A 12,131-nucleotide genomic window follows, 5' to 3' on the forward strand; every position below is an offset into this window, starting at 1 on the left:
ATCCATGTTGTCTTTCTGGTCCTCTGAAAACCTCTGACCTATTGACTCCAGGCCTGGCTCCGCTCATCATGACGGTTTGTTTTTGTAGTGAAGTGAAATACGATCTGGTGATAACACAGAGTGTTTGATTCTGAAAATTAACCGGATGTTTTCATTTTGTTTTGGTGAAACCTGACTTCCTGTCCCGCTCCATCTGCTCTGTTGAGATTGATGCGTCGACTTGAGTATCTGATCCGGCGGGCTGCGACCTGCCGAATCAGAGACCCAGCTGGGACGCAACAGAGCAGATCCAGTGGAAGTTAACACATCGACTAGAATAGAAACCTATCAGATGAGACGGTCACCGGACACGGATCTAGTGGAATTCAGCCGTTGAGCATTGGCTACACACTGCTAACATCCCAAAGTCATATCACACAGTGGATGGATGACATTTAAGTGCTGTAAAAACTGTAATGTCTGAAAGTTAAAAGTATGAGTCACTGGTGGCTGCCTGCTGTAGTTTTAATAAAGTGTGTAAATTAATCTTGTTTTGAAATCAATCAATCAATCTTTATTTATATAGCACCAAATCACAACAAACCATATCTCAAGACTCTTTTACAAACAGAGCAGGTCTAGACCACTCTATGTCAAATTATGAACAGAGACCCAACACCAAGACAGGATAAGACTCAGTCTGACCCAACCTTAATCCACCATGAGCATTGCACCTCGCAGTATTTAGCTAGTTACAGCAGAGAGGACAAACTTCCTTTAACAGGCAGAAACCTCGAGCAGAACCAGACTCATGTTAGACAGACATCTGCTGAGACCGAGTTGGGTCTGGAAAGAGGGATAGAGGAGAATAAGAGAGAGAGGGAGCGATGAATAATGTTAAATTGGTTAGCATGTTTTGGTTCAGCTGCTAAAGTTTGCAAGCTTGTTTGGCATGCAAAGTGTGAGGTCTGTGATTACGCTCTAGCTTGGAGCGCTTGTTTTAAATGTGTGTTGTGCATTGTTGAGATGGTAATAAATGGGAGGTCATAAAACTATGAATGGAAGCCAAAACAACCAACTAATCAACTAAATGTCGGCAAACCATTCCAGTATCATCTCCTAAAATACTGTGCTGCACTGTTCTGGTAAAATGGAGCGTATCATGACATGATATGTTAAATGTTTTCCTGTCATGGCCCCGAACATTTCCTGGAACAGTCCTGACAAAATGACCTCAAATGATGTCAAATGTGAAAAGATGCAATCCTTTAAAAAGCTGCAGTCCCCCTAACTGCCAGTGAATGTATCTGCACATTGTTTCCAGAAATAAAGCAGAGATGACTTTCACCTATAAAGCCATCTTTGGTTTCCTGGCAACACAAGCGTTTCCACTGTGAGAGAGGCGGCTGCACGCTTTGCTGCATGCTGAGGGTGCTTTCTTCCTCCAAGCAGAGTTGTGGTTGAAACACTCTGCGTTCACCGCATGATGTCATCACTAAGCGCCAGATTCAGTGCATCAGTCACAGGGATATAAAGAGGCAGCTTCCAGGGTCAGTCTGGATGGTAGGGTGAGTGGGGGGGGGGGCGGTCATAATGCGTTCATCTGACAGCTGGGCTGAACATGTGTTAACAGTTCACAGCTGAGTTTCAATCTCAGACAGTCGTTTCTGTCTCTGGCTCACATGCTTTATGGAGGTATGATGATGATAACGATGGTGATGATGAGTGGGAGATCATAGTCTGCACCAGATGTTCTGTGAAACTGCAGATAATAAGGACTAATATGAATAAAGCACACTCAGGTGAGGCCTCCAGCTGTGGATTATGGAAGTTTGAATCTTTCATGAAGCAGAGTCTGATGTTAAGAGCAGAATCTGGCCTTTGCACAATGCACACATATGTTTGAGGGGTTTGGGTTTCTCTGTACTGGCAGACTTTTATAAGCACAGTTTCTACTCTTCTTCTCTTCTACAAGTCGTCTCTATTCCTGGATTTAAGCATCCCAGTCAGCCTGGTGTTTTGTATATCTTGAGGGATGATTTGTGCGCTAATATGACCCCACCTCCAAAACAAAGCTGGCCACATACACTGCCTTAGTTTATCATAACCTCTCTCTTTCTGAGTCTTGATTTTAGATGAAATGACCACCCTCACGTGCCAGATAACATTTGATTTGCTCAGGTTGAAAGCCTAAAAACTCTAAAATTAAGTATGTTTAATTTGTATTTATTGAATTAGTACATGTTAGGTTGATGAGTTATACTTAATCTGTTGCAAGAAACTTAGGTTGTTGTTTCTACTGCTAAGGCTGCTACTGTTGCCACATAAACTACTTATATTCTTTCAAAGATGCTGTTTCTACCTTTGATTGAGTGCTACTCTAAGACATACTGTAATTTCAGCTGCTACCACTAGTTCTGGAGTCCCTGAGCTCCCTTGTCTCAATCAATCAATCAATCAATCAATCAATCTTTATTTGTATAGCGCCAAATCACAACCCACGTTATCTCAAGACTCTTTTACAAACAGACCAGGTCTAGACCACTCTATGTCAAATTATGAACAGAGACCCAACACCAAGACAGGATAAGACTCAGTCTGACCCCACCTTAATCCACCATGAGCATTGCAACTCGTAGTATTTAGCTAGTTATGGCGGAGGGGACAAACTTCCTTTAACAGGCAGAAACCTCAAGCAGGACCAGACTCCTGTTAGACAGCCATCTGCCTCGACCAAGTTGGGTCTGAAAAGAGGGATAGAGGAGAATAATGGCCCTTTTCCACTACACAGTTCAAGCCCTACTCGACACAAACAGGACAAAATACACCTTTTCGTTTCTGGTAGCTCCGTCCAACTCCCGATTGATCCATTCATCGGCAAACTAGACCCAAAAAAGTCTGGACCTCGTCAACGAACCACAGAGAAACTTTTTGTGCAGACATTGTACAGTACTGATGTACAGTACATTGTACAGTACTGATGTACTGATTGGTCAGAGAATGTCGTCACTCTTCGGTGACAACATTCTCTGACCAATCAGTGGCCGGCAGACTGTCGACGTCACCTTTTAGTATCAGCTCAGCTCGCTTGGAACCAGAGCAGAGCAGGTACGAAAAACCGGTATCTGAAACGATATACTGCGGGCAGTGTCAGAGTGCCTTTGAGTGTAACTCAACCAAAAACAAGGCTAAAGCATACCCTGTGTTTAATGTCTCTAAATGGGAGCATCATTTAGAAAATAAACATCATTCTTTATTAAAGTAGACATGAAACTACAGATTGAGATTATAAACCCTTTAGTTTACAGAGGGGATAAATCACCTTAGAAGTAGCTTGTTTCCTCATTCCTCCTCAGTTCTATACAATCTACAACTCATTTGCAATCAGTGGAGTCGCCCCCTGCTGGTCATTACAAAGAATGCAAGTTTAAGGCACTTCCGCATTGTCTGCTCTTTTAAAACAGGTTATTTCCATTCCTTATAAGATAGTCTTGTGTTTAATCACTCCCGGGGTCTGCGCTGACACAGACACATTGCTATTGGTAATCAAGGCTAGCTTATTAGCTTGCCGTTACTCAAATGTAATGTAGAAAGATAGGGCTCTAAAGTGATGTCGGTCATGGGGGAGAATTCAGCTTCTGTTTTATTGGCTGCAAATCCTGAGCTCTCAGAATAACTTGTTGGGCACATGATTCGTGTAAATGTACTGATGGCCTGAAGCTAAGATGGGCCAGTGGAAAAAGGCCTTAAGAGACAGAGGAGAATAATGCTTCCTCCCTCGCACCACTTCTGGCATGTCTTGAGGACATCAAAGCCTGGATGGCTTTAAACTTTTTAAATTTCAATGAAAAGAAAACAGAAGTGATGGTGTTTGGTCCCAGTGGCCCATGTGAACCTCCTGTTGACTTGGGCCCTTTGGCAGATTATTTGAGGCCAACAGTCTCAAACTTGGGTTTTAAGATGGACAGTGATTTTAAATTGGATCGTCAAATTAGCTCTGTAGTGAAGTCCAGCTTTTTTCAGCTTAGGCAGCTGGCAAAGGTGCAGCCTTTTCTTGCACAGCAGCACTTTGAGACAGTAATCCATGCTTTTATTACTTCTGGGCTGGATTACTGTAACGCACTTTATATTGGAGTTAGTCAGTCCTCCCTCGCACGTCTCCAGTTGGTGCAAAATGCAGCTGCCCGCCTCTTAACTGGAGTACGTAAGAGGGAGCACATTACTCCGATCCTGGCCTCCCTCCACTGGCTACCTGTGCACTTCAGAGTCCATTTTAAGATTCTGTTATTTGTTTTTAAATCTTTAAATGGTCTGGCCCCGCCTTACCTCTCTGAGCTCCTTCACCCCTACGCTCCTGCTCGGTGCCTCAGGTCAGCTGATCTGCTGCTCCTGGAGGTACCGAGGGCAAAATGGAAGCTGAGAGGGGATAGAGCTTTTTCTGTTGCTGCTCCAACATTATGGAATGAGCTTCCCCTCCACATTAGACAAGCCTCCTCACTGTCCATTTTTAAAACTCATCTTAAAACCCATTTTTATTCCTTGGCTTTCAACCCTGCATGAGACTCTGCTCCTGTTTTAGTGTTTTATGGGTTGTTTTTATTTATTGTTTTTATTGTTTTATTATCCTGTGTTTTAATTGTTTTTATGCCTGCGTTGTTTGTCTATTTATGTACAGCACTTTGTTCCGGCTGTGGTCGTTTTAAAGTGCTTTATAAATAAAGTTGAGTTGAGTTGAGTAAGAGAGGGAGTGGTGATAGTGATGAGACGAGTAGTAGTAGCTGTTGCAGTTGGAGTCCAGCACGTCCGTATCAGCTGGAGTCTGGAACGTCCACAGCAGGAGGACGTCTACGGCAATCACATATCTACGTATCTCTTGTACAGACTCCAGCTGCTACAACTACTACTATCTGTCTCACAACTATCATCTCTCTCTCTCTTCATCTCTCTCTATCCCTCTCTCCAACACCGTCTCAGCAGATGTCTGTCTAACATGAGTCTGGTTCTGCTCGAGGTTTCTGCCTGTTAAAGGAAGTTTTTCCTCTCCGCTGTAACTAGCTAAATACTGTGAGGTGCAATGCTCATGGTGGATTAAGGTGGGGTCAGACTGAGTCTTATCCTGTCTTGGTGTTGGGTCTCTGTTCATAATTTGACATAGAGTGGTCTAGACCTTCTCTGTGTTTAATAGAGTCTTGAGATAAAGTTTGTTGTGATTTGGCGCTATACAAATAAAGATTGATTGATTGATTAAATACTCCTCACAGTGCCTTTAAAATATCTGAATTTTTCACCACAGCAGGAATCTCCAACAAGTGCAGACTTGGCTATGATGTAGTGCATGAATGAACAATGAATGAATGCAGCAAGTGACTTGAATTCCTGTTGCTCTGAATAAGTAGAAGATGAAGTCACTGCGAGACCCATGCATCTGCTATCATGGAAATATGAAGCTTTTAATCAAACACCCTCCAACAAATGCATTTATTGATATATGAACGCATGAATACAGTTATACACTGTCTGTAACTGATATGCCTCTGACTTGCTGCATGATAATTGAATATTATAACTAAGGCGCAGCTCTTCAGATTACTCCTGAGCAGCTGATCAGAGTGTGTGTTTCTCTGAGCAGACGTATCTGTTGTTGTTGAAGCACCACGCTGAACTGGACGCTAAAATCTCTCCTGGGGATTTATTGTGCCCTTAATGTACACACACAGCGAGTGTGTGGTAACACATATCTAAACAGGCATCTTTTCCTCTCCTACACGATGACACTAAATTTAATTAGTTTCCACAAACAGCTCATCATTGACACAGTCCTTATCTGAGCAGCAGAGTTTCATTTTGCACAAAGGGACTTTCTCACTTTTTGTGTTTAAATTATTATTTGAAAGTCTTTTGAAAGAGAGCAGAAAATAAATGCAGCTTCATTATTTCTTTAAAGAGGATTCTCTGCTGAGCATTAACAGGTGAGAGCATGAGGTCGTAAATCTTATTCTCTCCGCTGAGCGCTTCTTTCCAGCACAATCTTTCAGAGGACTTAAATCAGAACTGCAGCGCCTGAAGACTCCGATAGTTGGGTCAAATATTACCTGCAAATAATATTAACTTTGGATTGAAACTTCTCAGAGAGCAAGATGAAACTGCTCTGTCTTATGTGGCCTGGATAGGTGGGCAAATGACTAAAAAAATATCACACTGACATCAAGACACTTTCCTGTAATTGTCTTCATTTCATGGTCCGAAGCACCGAGAAAATTCCATCTTTCAAAACTTAAAGTATTCACTCAGTGCTGAACATGTCACAGCAGGAAGATACAACCAGAGGACTACGCAGTGTTTATCTAAGAATGGTGGATGTGAACAGTCTCAAATTAAAGAGACAGTAACTTTTAGGTTACTGTTCTTTTTTCTCAAATGTTGCTCATTTCAGAGAGCTGACCTCACACTGGAGCAGGGCATGTTGAAGTGGAAGCCTGGTCAACAGATACTATTTTCCTCCTCCTCTCTGAGTCTGTCTTGCAGCCTCAGCTTTGCATATTCCTGCAGATGATACCAATCTTATATAAAAAGAAACTCATGATGAGGGGTTTTGAAAATCAGCTGGATGAATTTACAGACGAATACATACTGTGTTCTTATCATGAATAACATTTATAACTTTGCATTAAGATTTATTCCAGGTAACCCCTTTAACACACACTGGTGCATTCTTTGCAATGAGGTTGGCTCTCTCTCTCTCCATGAAAGATGGAATATCCATTGGCATCTTTTTATCTATAAAACTCTCTTTGGAAAATTACCACCATACCTCACTGAACTTCTTAATTATCCAGACCGTTTTTATCAGACTCACACCTCAAACCAGCTGCTTCTGCATGTTCCTCGAGTTCGGTCAGAGCTGGGAAAGACTGCTTTTTGTTCCTCTGCTCCTGACTCCTGGAAAAAGTCCCAACAGCGTCTTGAACTAAATGCACTTTTACCTCTTGGACAATTTAGAAATTAAATTTTCAACCTTTCAACCCAGCTTTGTAACTGTTTTAGCTAGGTTTACCGGTTTATATCTATTGTATCAACTTATAGTTAGAGCTGGATCAGGCTTGGACCAGCTCTTATTTATGCTGCTATAGGCTTAGACTGCCGGGGGAACTGGCGCACTGACACACTGGGATCCTATCTCACCCCCTTCCCCCCAACCCCGCCATCACTTCCTTCAACTCTCCCTGTCCCATTAAAGTTACTAACCATAGACCTTTCTGGAGTCCCTGAGCTCCCTTGTCTCGTAGGTTCCTCTGAGCTGCCGTAGACGTCCTCCTGCTGTGGACGTTCCAGACTCCAGCTGATACAGACGTGCTGGACTCCAGCAACAACAGCTACTACTACTCATCTCATCACTATCACCTCTCTCTCTCTTTTATTCTCCTCTATCCCTCTTTCCAGACCCAACTGGGTCGAGGCAGATGTCTGTCTAACATGAGTCTGGTTCTGCTCGAGGTTTCTGCCTGTTAAAGGAAGTTTTTCCTCTCCGCTGTAACTAGCTAAATACTGTGAGGTGCAATGCTCATGGTGGATTAAGGTGGGGTAAGTCTGATCCTGTCTTGGTGTTGGGTCTCTGTTCATAATTTGACATTGAGTGGTCTAGACCTCCTATGTTTGTAAAAGAGTCTTGAGTTAACATTTGTTGTGATTTGATGCTATACAAATAAAGATTGATTGATTGATTGATTGCTTGATTGATTGATTGATTGATTGATTGATTGATTGATTGATTGATTGATTGATTGATTGCTTGATTGATTGATTGATTGATTGATTGATTGATTGATTGATTGATTGATTGATTGATTGATTGATTGATTGATATCAGTTTAATCAACAGTCCCTTCCTATTTATAGTACATCCCCTACACCTCCATTTATTTTGTATTATTTTATTTTGTCCTTTAATTGTTTATATCTCCATGTCACAAATTATCCTTTTTTAATGACTTTGGTACTCTCCATGCCTTGTTGTTTGTTTGTTTTTTTAAATGTCACTGTAATGACTCGATATCATTGAAAATGACGGTTGCCCCTCAATGATCTCTCGAGTATAAATAAAGGTTGATGATGAGTTAACCAAATGTTGCTCATGCAGGACGAAACTGTCCATCGTTGCTAACCTTTTTTTCCATGTGCAGATACCTCCAGGGATGTTTCCAGGGCGTTTGAGCCCCACTGTTTCACTACTGCAAAATGTTTTATAACATCGAGGGCCGATGTTAGTCATCGGCTCTTAGAAGCATCCTAACTTTTCTACCTCATGCGACACCCCTGAATGCTGCAAAGATGGAACATACCCAGAAAAAGGTTTGTAACATTCAGTCAGCTATGATTATTGTAATTAAGTCCCACTTAGTGCAACTGTGTGCATTACTGATGAGTTTTTAATTGTCTTAGATTTAAAGAAACGGTGTTTCTATTATGCACAGAGGATTATAATGATGTGTGTTTAGTTTTCTGTAGAAACAGTGAAGGCACAGAGTGGTCATATTATATCCTGCCACAGTTTGTTACAGATCCACATTAAACTGACATTCAATTTGCAACATCGTTGTATATTTTCAGTATTTCTAAATGTGTTTTTGGAGCTACAGGCAATTAAACACGTTTCTTACAGTAAGCAGAAGATGTCTCTTCTCATCTGCCACAGAGGTTTTCTCTTCCTGTTGAAAGCAGTCTGCTAAAACTACATCAATACATTTATACTGTCCTGAAAAAATTCTGTCCTGTTCAACTTTAATTCAAACAACAGTAAGCTTACATCTTTCAGGGAAAGTCTGCACGTCCCCCAGACTGTTCTTTCCAATCTTCCCGATACGACGGTGCATTAAAGCAACGTGTTTCCAACAGAGGAGACTGGGGCCTGCAGTAGATCTAACCACTTCACACAACATGAATATTACAATGGCTCTCGTTGCAGTAGCCTGGAAACAACAGTGGATCCGCCTTCAGTGCTCTGTGCAGCCGTCCTTTTTAAGTGTTGCCTGGCAAACTGGAGGAGGACAGGCCTGGTGCATTAGTTTCCTCCAGCTAAAAGTCCTCACTGTGAACAACACTATCTGACTCCCATAATGGAGGACAGCGCTTCTCTGTGACCTCTGCAGGAAGGGAAAGTTAATGTCATCATATTGTGCTTTCTGCATAATCAAAATATGTTTCTGTTGATTGAAAGGAGAGGATTTAACTTGTTTTACAGCAAAGAATACTCTGACTGATTCAATTAATCCAGTATTTTAGTGATTCAATAAAGAGAAATGATTGTTAAATATAAACGTAGAAAACCTCAACGATCCCCTCCTCACAGCATGATGTGAGCTCTCTGACGCAAATGCATCATCAAAAGTAGCATCAAAGTGATGTCAGTCATGTTGCCTTCAGGGGGGATTACAATAAATAAATTATTCAAGGGAAAATGGATCGAGGTGTCCTTAAAAGGGGATTTTGACTCTCCATGATCGTCAGCTCTGAGTCACCTGTTGTAGTAAAGTGAAAGTGTTAATGCTCATTGACCAATCACATATTGTTCGTGGATGAAGACCCTGAAAGAGTCATGCTGATTTTAACTCAGAGGAATAAACACTATGAAAAGTTAAAAGTGAACATGGACCAGTAAAAGTGACGTCAGCTCTGGGAGGCTGAACTCTCGCTGTGCCTGCGACTGAACTCAGAGGAGCTGTCCTTTCAGCACCACAACACACAAACCTGCTGCTGCTCTAACAGATGCTCTGTTTCACTCCTGAACACAGCTTCCTTATCCTCCTACACAGCCACACGTCTGCTCTCAGACCAGATCTCAGAATACATTTATGTGTCTTATCCCATCAACTTCTCACAAACCCGTCTGACTTTAGGCTGCGTGTCGGTGACGCACCGTCAAAGTTCAATGATGATATTTGTTTTAGCTGCACCAGACGAAGTGCTGCAAATGTTTAACTGTCCTCTGAGTGCACCACGTCATTCTGTAGTGTTATATCTCCCGTAGAAATAAGATGAAATACAAATATCCTCGTGCTAATTGACTGTGGTGACACCGCTGCGTGCACGCGGCACGGCTATAGGACCAGTGAGCGAGTTCTGCAACATGTTGCTTTAAAACTTTATCTTGTCACCTGCATTACAAACTAAATGTTAGTGATCAGGTCAGACTGTATGTAAAAGCTCTGAGTATGAACTTGATAATTCACGTAATTGCTGCCTGTCAGGCCGTTTTATTGCCTTGGAAATGTTAAATCGTGTCCTGTTGCGCATCAGTGACAGCACACTGACACTAAGACGCAGCTGTAATGGTTATGGGGCTCGTTAATGCCGATTTCAGAGACTGGGACTCGCTAAAAGAGATCAAAACTCACCTATGGTTGTAATAACCGTGATGGCAAAGTAAAATGACCCCGCGAATTTCCACTGCACCCCGGCTCTATGGGGCTCAGCCTCCATGATGATGGTCTCCAGTTTGCGGTAATCATCCTCGCTGATGTTATATTTCCCCTGGAGACGCTTCTCCTCGGCTTCCAGCTGCTCCTTTTCCCGCATTTCGAAGTCGGACTCCAGGGCGTCAAAGACCGCGGCCCCGACCAGAAGGTAAGTAAACGTGCAAATGATCAGGGACAAGGTCCGCACGTTTTGCCGCTTCATGGCCAACAGGAACCGGCGACCGAGGGGCTCATGTCCCCTCGGATTCCCCGGGAAGGCGCAGCGAGTGTAGGGAAAGCCGTGTGGGCAGCGCTTGGAGGCGGAGGCGCAGAAAGGTGCGCTCTGGTGAGTGTGTCCGCTTTGGACGCAGGAGTGGGAGCAGCGGTGGAAACCCCCTGCCTTGTGGTGATCCCGGTGACAGAAACCCAGATCCTGTTCCTGGTTTGCAGAGAGACACAAGAGGCTACTCGATCGCCTGGACCAGGAGTCCTGCAGCCGAAAAACCCTGCGCAAGACCTGCCCAAGCCAAGTCCTCCCGGTGCGTAGTGCCATCAACAAGCTGCTCCAAAGATCGTCTGTTGGTCTCTTTTCTCTACCAGTGAACTAAACTGATGTGATTAATTCTCCAGTTAATCTCTGACAGATCTGTTTCTGTCTCCCTTTGATGCTCCACTCTCACTTTGTCTGTAATGTGGATTAAATTGTCCTATAACTGAGCATCTTCCCGCATGTCTCTAAGTTTCAGCTCAGCACCAACCTGTTCATTGTAATCTCATCGGCATGCAGGCTATTTTTAGCAGCCATTCCCCACGTACGAAAAAATCCACTTTCAGTGAAATCCTTATATCTTCCCTGCAAATAGATGACATCTTCATCTTCTCTAGAAATGTGCTGAGTCGCTGATAAGACGGGAGGGTTACAGAGTATCGCAGAGGAACAGCAAGTTGGGAAATGTTACTCAGACAGAGCGCAGATCACCACAGCAAACATTTCACAGCCCGGCTTCTCTTTTCAGCGGCTCTTTGCTGGATCTACACGCCACTTGTTAGAGGAATGGAAAATATTCCAAGCACGCAACAAATTGTTGCCGACAGGTTCCATCGGCGGGGAGAGTTTATCCAAATAAGTATCTCGATGCGTTGAAGGAAAAGCGCATGAGTAAAAAAAGATACTTTACAGCAGAAACAAACAATAATGATGATGAGCTGCTACAGCGCGCTCCGTGACCGCAGTGACACTCAGGCTCTGTTGCGCACATCCAAGCCTCCTCTCCTCCCTCTCCCGCACAGCCTGCGGACCAGTGTCAGGTGAAACTGAGGGAGAAATGTGGTCTCGTGTGTTTTCCCTCGTTGTGCGGGGGCCTCTGAGTTAACCATGCGTGTCACGAGCTGCTCATAGTCTGAAGTCTCCACATTTTATGTCTCCACACACTCCAGACTCTAATCGATGGGCGTTGCTCTTCCTGTCTCCGTGTTTTTCTTTATCCAAGTGTCACGAATCCTCCAATTCCCAACCACACTATCTGAACACCCCGGGAAGCTGTTTCACCGGGAAAAATCTGCTGGGGCAGAAAATGACAGCTGCTAACCCCCTCATCTCCACACCGCGCGACCCCTCCCACCATGACCCCTCCTACTCATTATATGGACAGACCAGGTTTACTTAGACTCACATGGTTACATTAGTGCTTTTTACACTCC

The 12,131-nt window shown here is 43.3% G+C and overlaps 1 protein-coding gene across 1 annotated transcript in view; it reads right to left on the reverse strand.

The window, feature by feature from the left end:
- The window catches only part of kcnk9 (potassium channel, subfamily K, member 9), a 72,097-nt gene extending 61,114 nt beyond the window's left edge, over positions 1–10,983 (reverse strand). The window contains exon 1 of the mRNA XM_034704212.1: positions 10,371–10,983. Coding sequence (XP_034560103.1) covers positions 10,371–10,983 — 613 coding nt within the window. The remainder of the gene's footprint in view (positions 1–10,370) is intronic.
- Between the last annotated feature and the right edge of the window lie 1,148 nt (positions 10,984–12,131).

This window comes from Notolabrus celidotus, chromosome 16, assembly GCF_009762535.1.
Source record: "Notolabrus celidotus isolate fNotCel1 chromosome 16, fNotCel1.pri, whole genome shotgun sequence".
Classification (NCBI taxonomy): domain Eukaryota; kingdom Metazoa; phylum Chordata; class Actinopteri; order Labriformes; family Labridae; genus Notolabrus; species Notolabrus celidotus.